The sequence below is a fragment of the Phragmites australis genome, chromosome 1, assembly GCF_958298935.1.
Source record: "Phragmites australis chromosome 1, lpPhrAust1.1, whole genome shotgun sequence".
NCBI lineage: Eukaryota > Viridiplantae > Streptophyta > Magnoliopsida > Poales > Poaceae > Phragmites > Phragmites australis.
In genome coordinates, this window is record NC_084921.1 from 25,514,386 (window position 1) to 25,537,566 (window position 23,181).

General features: G+C 43.1%; 1 protein-coding gene across 1 annotated transcript; it reads left to right on the top strand.

Annotated features, from left to right (window-relative positions):
- Window positions 1–1,402: 1,402 nt before the first annotated feature.
- On the top strand, window positions 1,403–2,187 carry LOC133888417 (small polypeptide DEVIL 4-like). The gene has a single exon (XM_062328658.1). It carries the CDS (start codon window positions 1,732–1,734, stop codon window positions 1,849–1,851), a length of 120 nt encoding a protein of 39 aa, XP_062184642.1. The 5' UTR covers window positions 1,403–1,731; the 3' UTR covers window positions 1,852–2,187.
- Window positions 2,188–23,181: the final 20,994 nt, after the last annotated feature.

The following is a 23,181-nucleotide window of genomic DNA, read 5'->3' on the forward strand; positions in this document are numbered from 1 at the left end:
CATATTTGGGTAAATATATGAGAGTTTTACGTGTTGAAATAGGAAATATACGTTAGTTATAGAAAGTTTGGAGATCAAGTAGGCATAACCGAATTATATCTGTAAGTCTTATTCTGTTTGAATTATGAGTCATGATCTCTTATAGCTAAGATCTGCTGCGCTTTAAATATGAAAGGATCGTGGCCAATTGAGGATATCAATCAATCGATCAAACGCAATTTACATTACGTCTTTTGCCTAGCTTCTGTAGTCCTGATTTTTTTTTTCCATCTAAATTGCTACATGTTCTTGATCTCGACGACCAATGATAAGCCAATAGTCATCCGCGCTCCGACTGAGTGCCTCCCAAGCGTGGGTGACGAGTAAGGTCTGACGACGCAGTACCATGACTAGAGCACCTTGGATGTCGCTCGCCGGATATTGCACATGAGGTGCTTAGTGTGTTAGCGTGACAACTTTTCGCGTTAACATCAACTTTGCTCCCTACCAATGCACTTTGTCTATCTATAAAAAAAATTCTTAGTAAGATAGAGCGCAAGAGACCGTTGCCCTAAATGTGGCAATCAGGTTGATTCTATTTTTTAACGGCGTTTCACCACGGCGTGATCTTCGTTGGAGACCTAGGGGTGTGGGACAGGGGGTCGAACCCCGATCGGCTCGGCTCGGCTCCATCCGGGAGCGTTGTCACTGAACTCCATGCTCATCCGCCAATCGGGTCTATTCTTAACCAGTCAGTGACATTATCCCACCAGCAATTGACTGAGCAAGCAGTATGAGTATCTACTTAACAGCAGATATCTATGAGTTCAATCTGCAGAGATTCAGAACTAACAAATCTGCACATAGTGTGGAAGAAAAACTGCAAACAATGGGATGATAGATATGGGGTTACCGGAATTTACGTTATCAAGTTGGTACCAACGAAAGGTTCCAAATACTGGCAAGTTCCTTCTTGCGAATTCTATATTGTTTATCAAGTTGGAGGAAGCAGGGATCAGACAGGATGACTCATTCACGCACCTATCTCCAGTACATACCGATCTAAACTTTTCTTTCTCCTTTTCCTTTTATAAACAAAAATAAAGCCCTGCAGCACACAGAGCCTCCTTAGATGTGAATGTGGTACGCCAAAGAAGAGCACAGCTCCAATAGGAAACTCGCTTGCTGCAGCAGTAAATACAAGCAATCACCAGAGCGCTCTTAGCTGGCTGCCGGTGCCGTTCAGATCTCGACGCCGGTGGTCGCCGTCCTGCATGCGCGCGCACCGGCGCACGGGGGGCCGCCATTTCGTCCCACGCCGCACGAACGCCACGGCAGGGCGCACGCACGACTTCCTTATACCTAAAATAGCTGTATCTCCGGTCCCAAAACACCGATCACAATTATATTAGCTTCGATGACACAGAGCAGGCCAGAGAGATGCCGGTGTGCGGCCACATGATCATGGCCATGGGGGACAGGACGAGCAAAGCAAGGCTATAAGGATCCCAAGAAGCCACTGGTTTTCGAGGCTCATGTTTCCTGCTGAAGCTGCACAAAGTCGTGGACCATGAGTGTTGTACACTAGTGCTGCGGCATGATATAGTCTGTGGCCTCTGAAACCCATCTCATCTTCGTCTATATAAGCCGGCCCTCTCCTGAGATACCTTCATTCATTGCAACAACACATATACCAGTACCACAGAAAAAATCTTCTTCTCTTGAATAGATAATAATTGCAACTACACAAGGATGAAGCTTACTGGGAGCAGCAAGAGGACAGGAGGGCTGGGCAGGGCTCTCAGGGAGCACAAGGCGAGGCTCTACATCATCCAGCGATGCGTCATCATGCTCCTCCGCTGGGATGACTAGCTAGATACCCAGCTGGTCGCATGTCATCGATATCTCAGATGGTGGTCTTTTTATCATCTTTTTTGGTTCTTGATAAACCAGTTTTTCCCCATCATGGATCGTGGTGGGTGCCGTCCATTTTTTTCTTGATAGATCTGCAGATCTATCATTATGTGTAAACTATAGATATTGAAGTAGACCGTACGATTTTATATAGTAGAGGTGATTAGTAAACTGGGAGGATGTCGTAAGGACAAGTTTTGCTAAAAAGATGAGATGTGATGAAAAGGGGTAATCCCCTGAATTTCAGATGCTGATTTTTCGTGGATTTTGAAACTTTGCTTATTTAAAATTTCAGATGAGATGTGATGAAAAGGGGAAATCCCCTGAATTTCAGATGAGATGTGATGAAAAGGGGTAATACCCTGAATTTCAGATGCTGATTTTTTGTGGATTTTGAAAACTTTACTTTTATTTAAATTTCTTGAGTTTATCTAAATCACTTTCTTTAAGTATATTTCCCACCTTAGCTCATCAGCTTAAGCTTTTTGTGCACCGCTCTGATCAGCGGCTGAGTACGGGATTGTAATATAAAACATCTCTGTTTGATGGGCTAGCAAGAAAGGGAGGTCCAATGAGGGCGCTGATGCACTTTTTTCATTGTCTTGTTGAATCTGATGTAACTACTCCATCTAGTTGTGTGCCATCTTTGGTTGGAAAACCACAATGCAAGGTATCAGGATCAAGCGAATGATAATAACCTTATTTTTTCGATAAATGAAGTTTTATTAACTCTCATCGTCACATTAAGACGATACAAGGGTATAAGAATATCCTCATAGCTTTTGCATAGCTATGATGCACACAACCAAACTAAACAAAAGCTAAAAAGTGTAAACACAAACAAAATGTAGGTAGAGTAACAATCTGATGCTGGTTTATTGTGTAGGAGTCTCGATCCTTAGTCTAGATTGCCATCCAAACTGGTGAAAAGCTCCTCAGCCACCTGCTCCAAGTGCACACACGCAAATGCCACCATCTCTCGACCCTCTCACCACCGCAAAACAAACTACGTATTGAGCCAGTGCATACATGTATAAATAACCCGCAAAGTCGAATATTTCTTGTTAAAGATAATATCATTTCTGTATAGCCATTACGGATGACAAAAGGTTGCCATAGCCACCATAATTTTGGCTTTATACTATTTACTAACAGCACAAAGCCAATTTCCAAATAAATTTAGAACACTACACAGTTAGTAAAGATTTGAAGCCACCTGGACCATAAATCATGCAGATTTGGCAAAACAGCAGTAAAAAAAGAGATACTTAATTGTCTCATCTTTGTGATAAAAGCAATACTTTTGACTACCTTACCAATGTATTTTAGCTAAATTATATTTGGTTAAAAGCACCCCTTTACGTAGGTACCATAGAAATATTTTAATTTTTAGAGGTACTTTTATTTTCTATAGATGCCTATTCATTGTTGGACGATCACTATGAAGGAGAGCGCGATACAGAGATTTGACACAAAATTTTCCAGATTGAGTCAAATTCCATCAAAACTCATCACACTTTTGTGATAGATTAATAATGGTAAGACGTTGAAGTAATTCATTCCAAGCTATCAGTTTTGGTCCTATTAGGGTTTATAGAATGACACATCTGGTGGAAAAGATTGTAACACTTTGGTAATTGTGTCATGTTGGTCTTGAACAGTGTTGTACAAACTTGGGTATTGGTTTCTCAATGACGAGTTTCCCAACAAATGGTCCTCCTAGAATCGGATTTGGGATCCATCTAAAAAAAATAGATGTTAATTTTCACCTTCATGAGACCAGCCCAAAAAGAGGGAATCATCTATTTCTAATTAACTTGTGACAAAGGTTTGGAACCTAGATATTTGTTTCTCAACAATTCTTGCCAGATTCCCTCTTCGGTTTCTTGTTTGAACAACCATTTATAGAGCAAGGCCACATTTTGAACATCGAGGTCTTGAATCCCTAAACCACTCTAATCTCTGGGTTGGCACATGACACTCCTCTTCATGAGACTGTATTTTTTTTCTTTTGTGTATCGCTTTTCGAATAAAATCTGGAGTGAAAATAGTCAAGTCACTTTATTACTCCTTGTGGAACAAGGAAAAAATATCATATATGTAGTAAGACTACTCAAAACCGAGTTAAGGAGAACCAGCATACCTCCCGTAGATAGAAGCTTGCCCATCCAACTACTTAGTCTCTTTTCGAGTCTTTCCTCGACCCCTTTCCAATCCACATTCTTGAGTTTCTGTAATGGATAGGAATTCCTAGGTAACACATGGTAAACTCACTCATAGCGCATCCAAATAGTTTGGCATACTGTTCGACATTGTTCTGAGACACACCACAACAAAACAATTCACTTCTATGAAAGTTTACCTTTAGGCCAGATAGTTGCTCAAAAGCACATACTACAACCTTCATGTTTTTGGCTTTTTCCAGATCATGGTCCATGAATAGAAGAGTGATGTAGGCATATTGCACTATAGATAAACCATCCTCAACAAGGTGAGACACTAGACCCCAATTTGCCCATCTCTTTTGTCTCTATTAATGAGGGTTGCTAACATGTCAATGACAATGTTAAACAGAATCAGAGAGAGAGGGTTCCCTTAGCATATGCCATTTTTTGGAAGTATGGGCCAGTGTTATCAGTGACTTTGACCAATACACTACCCTCAGAAATGAAGGTCTCCACCCATGAGTACTACTTAGGTGAGAAATCTTCCATATGGAGGGCCTACAGTAAAAAAAAGGCCACTTAACTTTGTCGCAAGCCTTTTCAAAGTCAATTTTAAAAAGAATTCCATTCATCTTTTTATGGTGAAGTTTATGAATGCTCTCATGCAAGATTACTACCCCTTCTAGGATATTTTTCCATTGCATAAAAGCAGTCTAAGTGGGTCGAATTATTCAATCTACTATGCTATTTATGCAGTTAGTGGCCACTTTTGTGAAGATCTTGAAGCTCACTATTGGCCTATATTGCTAGATTTGGTAGGCTTCATTGATCTTAGGAAGTAGGGTAATTACACCAAAGTTGATACTGTGTAGTGGTAGAGTTCCATAATGCAAATCATGGAATAGTGTCATCAGGTCTTCTTTGATGACATCCCAAAAAGCATGGTAGAACTCTGTAGAGAATCCATCTGGGTCAGGAGCTTTATTGTGCTCTATTTGAAAAATTGAATCCCACACTTATTTTTTGGTGAAAGGAGCCGATAGTATTTTATTTTCGACATCTGTCACCCAAGAGATGTCCTCTCTTCATTATGCAATCAATGAAAAGTGATTATTCTCCCGTGGACCAAAAAGTTCTTTTTAGTATTTTATAATGTATGCCTTAATTTGTGATCCCCATCGATTGTACCTTGTCTTGATCCAGGTAGTAAATACAATTCTTCCTATGCTTGCCATTTGCGAATGTGTGGAAATATTTTGTGTTACTATTGCCATACAGAACATGATTCACTTTTGCTCTTTGGTACCATTTAACTCCTCTTCACAGAGGAGTTTAACCAACTTCTCATTAGACAGATTTTTTTTATATTAATTTCTAGATCGATCAGCCCTCGTGTCTCGAAATTTCTGTCAAGGTTATCAATAATTTCCAAGTGTTTTTTCTTCTCTTGTTTATACACACCAGCAGAGTTAGTTGCCTAGCCTCTTAGATTACATCTCAGCAAACCGAGTTTATGTGTCCACCTTTGCTTGGTGTTTGACTTGTAGATGGTAAATTCCACACCTCCAAGACCCATTTTGCAAATCCCTCATGATTTAACCAACCCAATTTGAACTTGAATGGTTTGCGACCCACCCAACCGAATGAGTCTCCGGTGTCTAGGAGGATGAGAGCATGGATTGACAATGTCGTCCATTTGAGAGCACGAATAGTGGCCAGTGTATATTTTGATTCCCACACTATGGTCAATAACAATCGATCAAGTTTCTCAAATGTAAGGATTTGAAGGTTGTTGGCCCGGGTGTATTGATAGTTTGAAAGGTCGATTTCCCTGAGGTCAAAGCTGTCGATGACTGCATTGAATAGGAAAGGCCTTCTGCTTTGAAACATGTCATTATTTTTCTTCTATTGAAATCTTAATATATTAAAATCCCCACCAATCAACATAGGTGTGGATTATCATGACATGCATTGACAAGTTCTTCGAGGAAGCTGGATTTGAAATCAGCTTGAGTAGGTCCATATACTGCCATTAGGCTCCATTGGAAATAGTCGACTTTATTTCGAAGATGGAATTTAACAAAAAATTCCCCATCAGAACAGTGGTCAACATCAAAAGTGCCAAAGTTGATTCCTAATAGGATAAAAAAATACTCAGGACCTACCGTGAGGAGGTAAACAATGCCATGTAAGGTCTATACCATCGGATAGGTAGTTAAGAAACTCTGCATTGATGGCAAGTTTCACTATTTCAAAGAGAACAATAAAATCTAGACAGTGATCTGATACATAGTCAGAAATAAATCTGAGCTTAGCAAAGTCATGAAGACCTTTGCTATTTTAGAACATGACTTTCATTGGACACCATTGTTTTTTTTGGTTTTCTTGGCCTTTTTGGCTAATTGACCTATCCAGCATTTTTTTAGGAGCGTGACTTGGATTTTCGAGGGGTAGCCTTAAGGTCGCATAATATGTTTCCCTGCTCTGCCTCATTGATGTCCACCTCAGAAATCTCTTGTATTAAGTGGGATAGAAAAGAGCTATCGCTAATGCCATCCACACTTATCTCAGATAATTTGTCTTCTTTTTCCGCATGTTTGCATTGTTTTGACAATTTAGGAAGAATTGTCAATTGTGAACCTATCGACTACCATGTGTTTAATCACATTAGTTGAGAGTTCTATTTCTACATCATTTTGACCCTTAGAATTCCTAAAGTTCTACAATGCGAAACAATACGAGAGTTAACAAGAGGTGAAAGGCAAAGGGTTGTCGTTAGGGGTGTACTTGGTGAAGCCATATAAGATGGCATTACCAAGCGCGAGAGGTTGTTGTAGGCACCCATCGATGTGCCATTTGCCGGTGCATATAGGTTCTTAATGCTCGTATGTCGCATCACCTGTTCCATTGAATCCCATCTATCGATGTGGAGCAATCAGCTCGAGGTGACACGAGAAGGAGGCCACTTTGGTGAAGGCCATCAGAAGGGTCCACCATCTAAAGAGATTCCAACTTGCCATCAAAAGGGATGTTCGCAAAATTAGGTACAACCTTCGTGTTCACCAAGCTCATTGGAGAGGTCGCGCTCAACTGAGTGCCACTGGTCGACTCCTTATGTCCAACATCCTGCACCAGGCATAGAGCAGCAACCAACTCTAGCATTGCAGTTATCGGGTGTGAGGGCGGGCTACTATGTGAAATGCCGTAGGGCTTCATTGTGCCTGAGATGACTGTTGAGGAGCCCACGTCTGCGTAGGACTGGATGAGTGCTTGGGCAGCAATAGGCAAGCTAGGTCATCAACCAATGCAGTACGTTGAGTTGCTACACTCGCCGAAGTAGGCTAGCCATTCAGTTTTGTTTGCAAGGATCCTGGTGTGCAAGTCACGCTTGGTGGGGGCGGAGTCACACCGGCTCACGGAGACATCACACCGGCCTGAAGGGCAGCTAAGATAAGTGCCGACCACCAGAGCGATAGACCTACAAACTAAGGCATCATAGACCTGAGGCAAGGTTGTCACGCTAGGAATGGAGCGTCCTTATTTTGCGCCAGTGTGAGCTAGTGGTGTAGGGTAGTTGTGTGTCAACGATTACCAAAGCCTTGAGAATTGCCACTACAGGCAACAGGGTAGTTGGCACTAGGACCCGTGGAGTAGTCGCGCCAGATCGACCCCCAATTCACCAGCTAGAGGTGGAGCAATGTGCTTCTACATCTATAGGGGCTTGGTTGCTAGCGTAGAGGGTGTGACACCTCAACTTGCAGTCACCATGGCATGTGGAAGCGCACACTATTGTTCAAGGGGTCGGGCAGCATAGAATGCCTAGAGACGCACTAGTCGAGGAGGATGCGGGGCTGTCAGGAAGATGGCACCCTCCCTTGCTGGGATCCCAGGGCAGGCCATCGAGGGTTGAACGGTGTCACTACTATGCAATATCGTGCCTCGACCCACCCCCCAAACATGGTGGGGCATCCCACTTGCTAACACCTTCCATGGGTGTCACATCCACCAACATATATTCAATAGTTTTTTGTTGTTGTTCATTAGCATTGAATGAATTATTGTTTTTGTTATTTTTGAACTTTTTGTCCTGATGGTCCTGGGAGTCATCCTCGTCCTAGAGATCATCCTCATCGTCATCATAGCCCTTGTTCTTCAGACCATTGGTCGAGCCATCATCCACCTAGAAGCTCAAATCCTTGGAAGTAAAAGTTGTTGGTAATATGCCCTAGAGGCGATCGAGTTTGCGGATTGGATCTGCTAATGGGCTTTAATGTTGATTAAAGGATCATTAGGGTTTAGAGTCATAATGGGCTTTAATGTTGATTAAAGGCCCATTAGCGTGCTCTATATAAGAATAGGCAGGGGCCAAGGCGCATTGAGTTTTTTAGAAACCCTGGCCGCCTCCTATTCCCGAACTCCCTTCGAAACCCTAGCCGGGCGCGCGGTGCTAGCACACCGGCGCACGACGATTCCATCCTTGTACGTGTGGATACCGTAGAGGCGCTGCTACTATTGCGGTGCTGATCTGCTCGGGAGTACTCAGGACGTACCCGCGAGTACTCGGAAGGTGCTCGGGACGTGCTCGGGACGAGGTTGACGATCGACTACTTGATGCGCACGACATTGGATTGGTCTGCTCCAACTCTTCTTCCGCTGCACTGCTCGTCAAGTGGTAATGATTCATGATCCCCTACTCGCATGGCTTCCTGGTTGAATGCGGTAGAGAAAATTTATTTTGTGCTAGCGTAGCCTACCCGCAACCCTTCAGTGGTATCAGAGCCATCCTGCGTAGTTTTCGATCTGGATCAGTCACATATAGAAGATATGTGATAGAAATAGATTAGATCTATTGTTTTTGATCAGTTCATATGATGGATTGATCAATGCACGGTTGGTTTGGTGAATTAGAGATCGGATGAGATGCCAGTCGATGAAACCACATAGCCAAAAAGATTAGCTCGATCTCCGACCTGTTTTTTGCGTGCGACTTGCCCCTACCGGCTGGAATCACCATCGGGGCTAACTGCGTGCATCGCGACATGGTCGGGAGAACAGCAGATCGAGGTCGTGTGTGCTGTCATCGTTTCTGGAAAAACCTCACGCGATGATCAATGGGATTGATCTAATGGAAATTGAGGCATTATGAATGACTCGGAATTGGCTCGATACGTTGTAATAACATGATTCCATCACGACATTAGAATTCGATTCTACGCTTAACTCGTTTTTGCAGAGAATGTTGTGACTGGTATGGCCTTGTGATATGTGATGCATGTGTGTAATTTTTCATGGCCTGCGTGTCATGGTTAATTGCAGCCCAAGGCTGTCATGTTATTGTATAACGGCCTGCATGTCGACTTGTGATGCTTCTTCTCATGTAATTTATCTAGTGCTATTAGGTGTAATAGACTAGAACAAGATCATGGAGATTTGAAGCATGATGACCCAGAGGACAGGAACCGTGGCGATGAAGATCACCATGTGAAGGGGCCATACTATGTCACAGTTAATATGATTGCCTGTGATGTTTTTATGTTCCTGTCATACTATTCTTTCATGTTTTATATGTGGTGGATATGATTTTCATGATAGAGTAGTTTCCCTCAGAAAAATCAAGAGTAATTGATGCCCTTCCAATAGCTGCACCTACAAAGGTTTTGATCATTGTGTGGTAGGTCTGCCAAAGCAGGGTGCCATCATTTATCTTAACCAGTTAGAGTGGATGTCGGACATCCACACGCATAGTATTGGTTTACTTGATAAAGCTATCAAAACGGTTTTGGGCTTTGGGGCATGGTGTTGGGCGCCGGGGCATTCGATGCCACACAGCAAACAAGAGTCACATAGGGATGTGATTAGCAAGGCGTTGCTTACCTATGTCACTAAGTTTCTAGCAGTGATGCCAAAGCTCACTAGAACTTAGTTGAATATGGATCTTGATCCTCTATATGTTGTTAGAGGGAAAACACATATAGTGGAGTATCTTTTGTTAAATTGTTTAATAGAAGATTCACATAGGCATAGTGCTGAACCTGCATTTTCTGTTGTAGATTATGGCACCGGCCGCTAGTAACACTTCCAGTTTTAATTTGCGATCGATTCTTGAAAAAGAGAAACTTTCTGGAACAAACTTTATTGATTGGTATAGAAATCTGAGAATCATTCTCAAACAAGAGAAAAAGGAATATATTCTAGAGGTCCCCTATCCTGATGAACCAGCTGATAATGCTCCTGCCACGGATCGGAGGGCTTATGAGAAGCACACCAATGATTCACTGGATGTTAGCTGCCTCATGCTTGCCTGTATGTCCTCTAAGCTTCAGAAGCAATATGAGAACAGGGATGCCCATGATATGATTGTGGGACTCCGAGGCATGTTTGAGAACCAAGCTCGGGTCGAGAGGTACAACACCTCAAAGTCCTTGTTTGCGTGTAGGTTAACAGAAGGCAGTCCAGTCAGTCCTCATGTGATCAAAATGATTGGTTACATTGAGAGCCTGGAAAAACTTGGTTTTCCCCTTAGCCCTGAGTTGGCTACGGATGTAATTCTCCAGTCGCTCCCTGCGAGCTTCGAGGCGTTCATTTTGAACTTTCATATGAACAGCATGGAGAAAAGCATGGCTGAATTGCATGGGATGCTGAAAACTGCTGAGGAAAGCATTAAGAAGAGCTCTAGTCATGTGATGATGGTTCAAAAGGATAGCAAGAAGAGAAAGCGCAAGGGTAAGGCTAAAACTTCGGATGAGATCTCGAGTTCTAAGCCTAAACCTGTTGGAAAGCCCAAGGCTAGCCCTGCCGCTTCTGACACTTGCCACCACTGCCATAAGACTGGTCATTGGCGGAGGAACTGCAAATTGTACTTGGAAGAACTCAAAAAGAAGAAGGGAAGTAAGACTTCCTCTTCAGGTATAAATGTTATTGAAATTAATCTTGCTACTCGTCCTGATGATTCATGGGTATTTGATACCGGATCAATGATTCATACTTGCAAATCGTTGCAGGGACTGAAAAGGACTAGGAAGTGTGCAAGAGGCGAATTGGATGCTCGCGTCGGTAATGGTGCAAAAGTTGCTGCGTTGGCCGTTGGCGTTTACTCCTTATCGCTACCCTCAGGATTAGTTTTGGAATTAAATAATTGTTATTATATTCCTGCCTTGGGCAAAAACATTATCTCTTCTTCATGTTTGGAAGAAGATGGTTATGAATTCATAATAAAGAACAAGTGTTGTTCGATATTTTTGAATGGTATGCTCTATGGTAATTGTCCATTAGTAAATGGATTATATATATTGGATCTTGAGGATATAACTATCTATAACATTGATACAAAGAAGCCTCGGCTTAATGATTTGAATCCCACTTTTGTTTGGCATTGTTGATTAGGTCATATAAATGAGAAGCGTATGCAGAAGCTCCATAAAGATGGTCTTCTACATTCATTTGATTTCGAATCATTTGATACATGCGAGTCTTGTTTACTTGGCAAGATGACTAAGACGCCTTTCACTGGTCGAAGTGAGAGGACAAATGAATTATTGGCCCTAGTACATACAGATGTATGTGGACCGATGAGTTCTACAGCTAGAGGTGGTTTTCAGTATTTCATTACTTTCACCGATGACTTTAGTAGATATGGTTACATCTACCTAATGAGGCACAAGTCTGAATCCTTTGAAAAGTTCAAGGAGTTCCAGAATGAAGTACAAAATCATATAGGCAAGACAATTAAATTTCTGCGATCAGATCGTGGAGGTGAATATTTGAGCCATGAATTTGGTGATCATCTAAGGCAATGTGGAATCGTTCCACAATTGACTCCACCGGGTACGCCACAATGGAATGGGGTGTCCGAGCGGAGGAACCGAACTTTGTTAGACATGGTCCGGTCGATGATGAGCCAATCTGATCTTCCATTGTCCTTCTGGGGATACGCTCTAGAAACTGCTGCTTTCACATTAAACAGGGTTCCATCTAAGGCTGTAGAGAGGACACCATATGAGATATGGACCGGGAAGTGTCCCGGATTGTCTTTCCTTAAGATATGGGGTTGTGAGGCTTATGTAAAACGTTTGTCATCTGATAAGCTCACTCCCAAATCTGATAAATGCTTCTTTGTGGGGTATCCTAGGGAAACCAAAGGATATTATTTCTATAACCGGGAAGAAGGCAAAGTGTTTGTCGCCCGGAATGGTGTCTTTCTTGAGAAAGAGTTTCTCGCGAAGAGAGTTAGTGGGAGCACGGTGCAACTCGAAGAAATTCGGGAACCACTTGAAAGTGTTTCAGCTCCTATTGAACCACAACTCGGTATGCAAGATGTTGCAGAACCTGTTGTCGAGACACCAGCCCCACGTCGGTCGGAAAGGTTCAGTCGTGCACCCGAGCAGTTTATGTTCCTAACCACGGGGCAGCGCGACATATTATTGTTGGACAATGATGAACCTAAGACTTACTCGGAAGCAATGGTGGGACCAGACTCCGAAAAATGTCTTGGAGCCATGAGATCCGAGTTAGAATCCATGCGAGAAAACCAAGTTTGGAACTTGGTCGATCCACCTGATGGTGTGAAAACTATCGAGTGTAAATGGGTTTTTAAGAAAAAGATAGACGTTGATGGAAATGTTCACATCTATAAGACACGATTGGTGGCGAAAGGTTTCAGGCAAATTCAAGGTGTTGATTATGATGAAACGTTTTCGCCCGTCGCAATGCTAAAGTCTATTCGGATTCTCCTAGCAATTGCTGCATATTTCGACTACGAGATATGGCAAATGGATGTCAAAACGGCTTTCCTTAATGGAAACCTAAGTGAGGATGTGTACATGACACAGCCTGAAGGTTTTGTCAATCCGAAAAATGCTGGGAAGATTTGCAAGCTGCAAAAGTCCATCTATGGACTAAAGCAAGCTTCTCGGAGTTGGAATCTTCGTTTTGATGAAGTGATCAAAGGGTTTGGTTTCATCAAGAATGAAGAAGAGCCTTGTGTTTACAAAAGGACTAGTGGGAGCGCACTTGTGTTTCTGGTCTTATATGTGGATGACATATTATTGATCGGAAATAATATTCCAATGCTCGATGCTGTCAAATCTTCATTGCAAAAGAGTTTTTCAATGAAAGATTTAGGAGAGGCAGCATACATATTGGGCATAAAGATCTATAGAGATAGGTCGAAAAGAATAATCGGATTAAGCCAGAGCACATACATTGACAAGGTATTGAATCGGTTCAATATGCAGGATTCCAAGAAAGGTTTCTTGCCAATGTCACATGGCATCACTCTCAGCAAGAATCAATGTCCTAAGACATCTGATGAGCTCGAGAGGATGAGTGCGATCCCGTATGCTTCTGCTATTGGGTCCATCATGTATGCTATGTTTTGTACACGTCCAGATGTCTCATATGCTCTAAGTGTTACGAGCAGATATCAATCGAACCCAGGTGAATATCACTGGGCTATAGTAAAGAGTATCCTCAAGTACATGAGAAGAACTAAGGATATGTTCCTAGTCTATGGAGGTGAGGAGGAGCTCGTTGTAAATGGTTACACTGATGCTAGCTTCCAAACCGACAAGGACGACTCGAGATCGCAGTCTGGTTTTGTGTTTTGCCTTAATGGAGGTGCGGTGAGTTGGAAGAGTTCCAAGCAAGAAACGGTTGCTGATTCCACGACGGAGGCCGAGTATATCGCAGCTTCGGAAGCTGCAAAAGAGGCTGTTTGGGTCAGAAAATTTGTTTCTGAGTTGGGTGTGGTCCCTAGTGCGTCCAGTCCAATGGACCTCTATTGTGACAATAGTGGTGCCATTGCACAAGCCAAGGAGCCTAGGTCGCACCAGAAGTCCAAGCACATACTTCGACGCTATCACCTCATTCGAGAAATTATTGATAGAGGTGATGTAAAAATATGCAAGGTGCACACGGATTCGAATATTGCTGATCCGTTGACGAAGCCTCTCTCACAGCCCAAGCATGAGGCACACTTGAGCTCTATAGGTATTAGATACTTGCGGGATAGACTCTAGTGCATGTGAGAGAATGTGTTCTGTCTATGCTAATGTACTTTTGGATAATTGTTATCTGGTTCCATGAATAATTATCATTTACATTGATCAGCAAGTATGTGACTTGTTTGTGAAACTCTTTGTTTTTATGATGTTATTCTAAATAGTCCCTAATCTCATATCATTGTGTGGGACAATAATGATTTATAGATTAGCACATTTGACTGAATGATGATCATGTTTCACGGATCATAGATATGGAGATATCAAATCAGTAATGTGGACACATGTTAGAGAACATGATGTTGGATAGACCCACCCTGAGATACTGCTGGGATTGTTATTTTTAATGTGCCATCAGTTGTTATCTCAAATGGTGTACCTACAGAATCCTTTGACCTGAGATCATCATTGATTCCAGAATGTGTAGTAACACACTTAGGGGCTTCCAAACGCTATTCCGTAACTGGGTAGTTATAAAGGTTGCTTTTGGGTATGTTATGAAACATGTCGTGGGATGTGAGTGATCAAGATGGAATTTACCCCTCCTAAATAACGGGAGAGATATCTCTGGGCCCCTCGAGGTAGTTGGATTGGAAAGTGCATGGCCATGCCAATGTGATTAAAGAGTTAATCATGGTGAATCCACTACTTGATCGAGTGAATGGTCGAGCTATCACAAGGGTGGCACGAATCTCGCCTTGAGCTTGACTGGTATCGTGTGGTAAAGGGATTGGTGCATGAGTATATCAAGGTTCAGCCGATATGATCTTTGTGTGCATTCGGGAGTCAATATGTCCTGCTAGGTACCGCTATTGACTTGCAATTCGGAAAAGGGTTTCCGGATAGCGGCCGTTTACACATGAACCTAACGGGTCACACACTTAAGGGGATAGAATATAAAACTTGTGCTGACTCTAGTGCAAGTGGGAGATTGTTGGTAATATGCCCTAGAGGCGATCGAGTTTGTGGATTGGATCTGCTAATGGGCTTTAATGTTGATTAAAGGATCATTAGGGTTTAGAGTCATAATGGGCTTTAATGTTGATTAAAGGCCCATTAGCGTGCTCTATATAAGAATAGGCAGGAGCCAAGGCGCATTGAGTTTTTTAGAAACCCTGGCCGCCTCCTATTCCCGAACTCCCTTCGAAACCCTAGCGGGGCGCGCGGTGCTAGCACACCGGCGCACGGCGATTCCATCCTTGTACGTGTGGATACCGTAGAGGCGCTGCTACTATTGCGGTGCTGATCTGCTCGGGAGTACTCGGGACGTACCCGCGAGTACTCGGAAGGTGCTCGGGACGTGCTCGGGACGAGGTTGACGATCGACTACTTGACGCGCACGATGTTGGATTGGTCTGCTCCAACTCTTCTTCCGCTGCACTGCTCGTCAAGTGGTAACGATTCATGATCCCCTACTCGCATGGCTTCCTGGTTGAATGCGGTAGAGAAAATTTATTTTGTGCTAGCGTAGCCTACCCGCAACCCTTCAAAAGTAATGTCATACCTTGTCACACCCTAAAACCCTAATATAGTCATTAACATGCATAATCATCGTGACATCATGCTTCATTTGGTTGGTTTTAATTTAAGCAATTAAACATGCTTCAAAAATGTTATGTTACTGATCAATGTGCGTTTCCACTATGTGTATGTGTGTGTGTGTGTGTGTGTGTGTGTGTGTGTGTGTGTGTGTGTGTGTGTGTGTGTGTGTGTGTTGTGACTGGACATTGTTTATAGTTATGAAGACCCCAAAGTCATTTAAGAAGGAAAAGAAAAATAAAAGGAAGAAACGGGGAAAAGGAACGAAGGCTTTCAACACGTGGGTTGTTCCCGCGGTCTAACCAAGAAACCCATGATCTAACCACCAGAGCGCAGAGGCTCCACTTAGGACCAACTCTCACTCACGCTCTCTCTCATTCATTCATTCCCTCACTCCCTTCCCTTTACCAAACCAAGAAGAGAGAGAGGATCACCTCGACCACCTCAACAGATGGAGATCGAAAGAGAGGACTTCCCCAAGCTCCATGAAGGTTTTCCTGAGCTCCTTCCCACCGTCTTCTTCGCCGTAGATGCTTCTACATGACTTCTTTCACCTCAAGGCCAAACCCCACCCTTGAAGCCCGATCTTCGAATCAAAACTTCCTCGAAGTTGGCCAACCCCCCAGAAAGCTTCTTCACACCGAGGTGAGACTTCCCCTACCATTTTTCCATTGTTCCTGAGCTCTAATCGGTCCCCATTTCATTTAGATCTGAGCTCCAACCTAGCCATGGACTTCATCCATGGGGTCCTTGAGTTTGGCCCTGTGCATGTTTCCCAAATCACCCAAGAAACACCTCTTTAGTCTTTGTAGAGTATTTTGATACCCTTCATGGTTGAAGGTATCACCGGAGCCTTCACCGACGACCTCACTGAGGTGTCATCGGCTAGGCCCAGCGGTCTAACTGTTGCTAAGGCTGATCTAACTGCCAGGTTGTGACTTGGTCGGTCAAAGTCCATAGTCAAGAGTCAGACTGGCACTAGGGCCGATCTAACTGCCAGACCCACGGCATGGGTGCGGTCTGACCTCCAGGTCTACTTAATACCATTTTATTCTCTCTTTTCCCCACAATCTGACCACCACCTGGGCCGGTCTGACTACCAGCTACTCAGTACACTGTAACCTTAGGTTATCTTATACGAGGTTCAAACCTCTTTTAATCCAATCGCTTAGGCGTTCTTTTGCAAATGCTTTTGAAACATGGCGCATTTCATCCCATTCATGATCATGCATCATAAGCATACATTTTCATTTGTTTGTTTGTTTATTTGATGTGTTCTTAAATTATTTAGAGAGTGATGTGTCGACGGTTCAAGCGGTCGAGACCGACACCGAATCAGAACTTTATGTGAGTGAAGCACCGAAGCAACAAAGCAAGCACCAAAGTAATAGGTGAAAAATGTTATGACATGTAAGAGACAAAGATTGAGGAGAATCAAGGTGGTAGGGAGCCATAGGTGTCCAGGACACGCTTGCGGTAATCCCGGTGCCATAGGGGTATGTGCTAGTGGGTAGTTCTAGGTATGAGAAATATTATCTCGGGTGCTAAGTGGATGGACCAGAGTCGTGTGGGTAAAGATGCACCCCCCTGCCAGGTCTAAGATCAATTTGAATTACCGCACTCTTGGTTATAAATATGCTTATGTACATCCCATCAATCATAGAATTTCCGACGTTGGGATGTTGTGGTATGTTGGGGAGTGTCTAGTGTTGGTTATGTTGGAGAGAATATGATCGAGTGACGGATATGTTTATGGTTATTATCTCATGTTGGGAAGGTATGAGTTGTTAAGTTGTATATGCTCTCTCACACTTGAGTCAATAAAATGCTTTTTCATGTAAATTCATTTAACCTTGTTGCTGATTCCTTGCTACGCATCCTGAAATGCATAATCCTTGGAGTCAAGTTATAATATGTACCCAATATGGATTAAATCTTACGAGAATCTTTGTACTTACCTTGCTTTTGTTGAGTTTAGCAGGTGGGGAAGAAGTAGTGTACGGTTACTTCATGCCCGCTGATGTTGGCGATGACAAGAGTAATGCGAGCTACTCGTGTTGTTTTGGGGTGGTGCTTCAGGGCAAATGGCGCCACCTATATTTTGCTGTTATGAACTTTATTTCCAGTGCATAGTAACTCTAACCATCTAGGAGGTAAAACTGTGTATTTGGTTCTCCTAGCGTTGTTGTTTTGAAAATTATTGAAACTGTAATACTTAAGGACTTGTAATATAGTTACATTACTCTCTCTTTACTAAACATTGATATGATGAAACTTGTTGTAAAGGCGTGTGTTGCGATCTTGGGCATAAAACACATGCCGAGATTACTGGAATTAGAATTGGGTTAATCATTGTGGGTTGTGATTGTTGTGGTGAGATGCGGGTTAACACGTGGCATGTCGAAAGATAGGCATGTGCTAACTCTCATCTTATCAAATGATCATCCTAATGATTAATTCGAATATAATTTGGATGGTTCCTCATATACCCCATGTGGAATCTATCATTCCCACCTAGATACGAATGATACCTCGCTACCAGAGGTAGTGCAAATCAATATCCTATGGGGTGCAAAAAATCGTGCCCAGTTCCTAAATTGCTAAATGATGTCAAAAAGAAGGCGACATACCCGATAAATGCTACCATACTTTTTCAACGTGATAGGAGGTAACAGCTCATCAAGCTATTTCCATTCTCCAATTAACACGGATACTCCATGAACATTTGGATAAAATTCAACATCCATCATCTTGTAAAGCTCATCCACATATGGGAAAGACACAAGAAAGTTGTCATAACTGTTGGATATGGCCTCTCAATTCCAACCTGAGCGGATGAGATGTGGTAGCTCACTTTGTACAACCTCAGTTGTTAGATGGCCACATGTGGTATAAACAATAGCAGTTGTGGAGACATTTTGCCACATACCCTTGAGATTAGATTCTAGAACCTAAAAAAACTCAAGTGTGTTAGTATCAAAGCCGAATAGCAAGGCGTTTGATTTTGGCAGTCTAAGGATCGGGCATTTGGCCATTAGGTGATCTTCTATTTTGCCACAAATTATGCGGTCCAACACTGCATCACAAACCTCCAAGGAATTTCCTTTGATCTTGCACCTGAAATAAGGAACTAGGCACGACTTCTTGGCCTTTATTTTGGCATCACTAGCACTGGGCGCGGACTGCGTACGATGGAACACATGTACCACTTATCTTTGTTCGGGACGACTTGTAGCCTATGATTCCAATAGATGAGCATGCGTAGCACGTCCACAGTCAAGCCCACCGAAGTGACTGTCTTGTCAGCTGCCCCTAGTTAACTGATGATGCGAGTTGGTCACCTTGAAGGAGTAAGTGTTGGGCTAGAAGAAACCTGGGACTACTTGTCCACCAAATCTTGTGAAGGCGCCAGCCGCTTTAGTTGAAGATAATGACTGGAAAACTAAGGGGTGCACCTATGAGGTACCTATATGCGTGGCCTCCTGGATGTCGAATCTGACCCCTGAGGAGCTACAATGGGAGCTAAAAGTGCCCACGGGGCTCTGCCTAGGGCTGGCTCCTTGAGCACCACCATGGTTGTTGAAGGCACCCCTAGGGTCATGCCCTGCACTACCCACTAGAACGACAGGGCCTACAATATTGGTCGCCCTACCAGCCGAAGCTATGCCTCCGCCCGATGAGTCATCGACATCGTCGTTCGACCCATTGGTGATATCTTGCCAAAGCCGCAACCATCCATGATGGCTTGGGTGTATGAGCATGGTTTGCTTGCTAGGAGAGATGATATTTGGGTGATCACTTGTCATGGCGCTGCTGGTCCGATATGGTTAGGAGGCATGGCACTACTTTTTCTTGTTGGTTCCTATATGGAAGTCACCCCTTGTTCCTTAATTGTAGGGATTGCCAAATTCCCATATGGAAGCCGACCAAAGTGTTGCAAATGGAAAGAGCAGTTGGCCTAATGTTGTGCTTAAGTCTAGAATGGGCCCAAACAAGGCCCAACACGTCGGATAATATCCCGCCTCTTGGGTAAGGGTAGCCTGCCAACTCTAGACAAATTGTCGGTTTTGAAATTTGAAATCCCGTGTTCTTTGACATTAGGGGCTAAAAAAATGGATCACAGTAAACCAAGTATACCATCTGTGAGGCATCCACGATGGTTAACCAGAACGCTGCTAGGGTGGTTCTAGAGGATGCTCATGGTTTAGGTAATGGTCCCCACCATGGCTTGATGATAGAGTGACTTTGCCCTCAATGAGGTAGCATCAATCTCAGTGGTGAAGGACATTTAAGCATAGCTAGGGATGATGCTAGAGACCTCACTGGGTCCATGGCGTTGATGTTGCCAAGCATCTTCACTACCGCTTCAATTATCCGCTTTGTGAGCGAGAATCGATTGTCGAGATTCGCATATGAGTTAAACACACGTAGGATTGCACTTTTGAGTGCTCCCAGTTGAGTGCCTGCTCTAAATATTTCTTCCTCTATGAATCTCTCCGAGATTGCTGCCTGCATAAAAGTAGTCACCAATGGATATTTCACCTCTAGCATCATGTTGCACCTCCACATGTACGTTGATGTCCCACCAACCATGGCAACCATTGATGGGGTGAGGCTGAGGCTCTCTACCCACACAGGCTCTACAGGAGCGGTAGATAAGCATCCATTTTGAAGAGCTAGCCGATGATCTTGCGGCCTACGCCGACACAGACAAAGCCTCCAGTGGGAGGGTCATCGCAAACAACACTTGAGGTGACCAGATTGAATTGTTGGATCAGCAATAGTGATCCCAGCTCATTATCGTCGTCACCACTAGAACAAGTCTATATGGGGAGTCTTGAGCCACCATACCCTAGTGGCAAGCAGGGGTGGAGGCAATTCAAAATTGCCACCGAGTGTGTGGTAGACAATAACCTTACTAATGTTGGTTTGATCACTGCAAATAGAATGCCAAATCCTAAGGGGGCCATGCCTCACCTATGCGCCAAATCAGAAGCACCAACCAAATTTGCTTGTAGTCCAGGGTTGATCAGCGCTACATGCAAAAGGGGAACCATCACTTCATGGGTTTATGGTTCCCATGAGGTCAACCTCAACCCCAATACCTAAAACCCTAACACTAATCAAGAGATTGCTGGATGGGCTCAAAGACCACCGATGTTGAAGGGGTCGGTAACATCCTAAGAGGGGGGAGGGTGAATTAGGACACTTAGAATCTATTTAGCTCAGGAAACTATATAAGATAAACCTATATTAATTTCTATCTAAATTTGCTCTAGGTTTATCTAGTGAGTCTAATCTTCCGATAAAAAGGCTTGCAACCCATCTAAGAAGGTAAATTGTAAGAATGTAAATGTAGAAACATAAATAAGGTAGAGAGAGCAAACTCGACACAAGGTATTTTTATCCCATCGTATCAATGGCATGAATGCCACCCCTAGTCCACGTTGGAGCTTCACAAAGTATATGCTCCCGGTCAACACCCGGTCACAGCTCTTGAGCCACCAAGTCACAAAGACAAGGCCTCCAACCAGATGAGCCACCATGCCACCAAGGTAAGATCTCACCACTAGCCTCTCTTCCGGTTCCTTACCATTGTGATCACTTCTAAACTTGAGCCACCAGGGCAAGGGTCTCCGCGTCCCCATACATGCTTCTCGTCGCCGCTCCACATTAAGTCGGAGGGTAAACAAGCATATCGACGAGCCACCAAGACTCCAAGTTGCCGGTGTACCACTTGGTACAAGGTTGGATCACTCTTTGATCTATTCTCTAGGCAGCAATCACCTAAAAACACTCTCTCTAGGTCTATAAGTACTAATGACTCACTAATCTTGTGCTTAATTACCTTAGATAATCACATTAAGCATTTTGATGGTTTGGATGTCTTCTCAAGTGTGTATGGCTTCCTCTAGAGTGGAGGGGTATTTATAGCCTCAAACATGTGCACTAGCCGTTAACCCAACGACTCAGAAAAGTTGTTAACATCCGAAGATCCGGTGAGAACAATAGTACTAACACCGGATCATCAGGTGAGTATACTTTCACAAACTAGCCGTTGGAACCCCACTCAAGCCTCTGTGAGCACCAGACACTCTAGAGTATACTTCATCTCCATCACCGGACTATCTGGTGAGTTATCCTGAGCCATTTGAGCCAATCGCATCCTCTCTATGTAAACTGCTCTAGTGTTAGCATCCGATGCTCATCACTTCATCACCGGACTATCTGATGCCTTAAACTTTATTCTACCTCTTTGCACTGTTCATTATCTGGTGTATTATCCAGTGTAGCCTTGCTTCATTATTGGACCTTCCGGCGTGTTGATCTTTGATCTTCCACGACTACAACCTTCTCTGTTGAAAATACTCCAGTGTGTATCTTCCTCTAATCGCCGGAATTTCTGGTGGGTTGTTCCATTCAGCATTCTGGACAGAAAACACTCCAGTGTTGCCATGCTTTGATCACCGGACTATCCGGTGAAGCTTAGCTTTCATTCTTCAATATGGCACCCTTCTCTGCAAGAATTACTCCAGTGAGCACACTTACTAATCACCAGACCTTCTGGTGAGGTCTTCAAGCCTCTCTCCCCCTTTGTCAAATATGCTCCGGTGAGTTCAACACCCTGTGCACCAGATCATCCGGTGAGGCAAATCTTCCTGGGACTTCTTCAATTCGACCAAACTTTGTCCCGGCTGCAGTGGCTTCTTCATGTATTACATCCATGAGACCTACTAACATATATTCTTGACAAACATGTTAGTCTCATTCACTATGTTATCATTAATCACCAAAATCACAATTATGGCATAATAGGGCCATTTTCGCTACAATCTCCCTATTTTTTGTGATTGATGACAATACAACCAAAGAAGTGGCAAATAATAAATGATACAAAATGTATAAATCATAAACGAGCACAAAGTCTTACCACATTGCTTGGATGCATGTTCTTACTACTTAGTCCCTTTTTGTTGTGGCTCCCCCTTTCTCCATCGTCACTATCTCCCTTGATTGACCCATGCAATAGCTTATTCTTCTTCTCTCCTCCACAGTGTTCATCTTGCAAGTTGCATCTTGTTGTGGTCATCAAAATTTCCCCCTTTCTCAACAATCTCCCAGAGGCTATATGCACATGTTGAACTCAAAGAAAAAAATATTAGAGCACATGGGATAGAGCTTCACAAATCATGAAAGGATACCAATTGTATGGATGTCACTACAAATGAATGATAACAATTGTAGGCTATGAAAGAAAAATGGATCATAATTTATGAAACTCACATAATATAGTCTAAACTCCCCATTTATGTGTGCATACATATGATGAGAAAGAAGCATATGAACCACTAGACAATATGTCAAGATAGGAAGTTTAAGCTATATTATGCAGGGAGGCAGCTTAAATTAATAAAAGATTTAACAAAGATACTAATTGAAGCATTAAAGTATTGCATACCTCTAGGAACATATTGATTGCTCCATGAGACTACAAGAGATACAACTTAGAACGCATGTTAGTCTTAAAATCAGAACCTATAGGATATACTCCCCCTAAAAGTGTGCATACAAGTGTTGAATACTTG

What these genes read in the sequence shown, in the direction of transcription:
- LOC133888417 (XM_062328658.1), top strand. Translation starts at nt 1,732, where the DNA reads ATGAAGCTTACTGGGAGCAGCAAGAGGACAGGAGGGCTGGGCAGGGCT.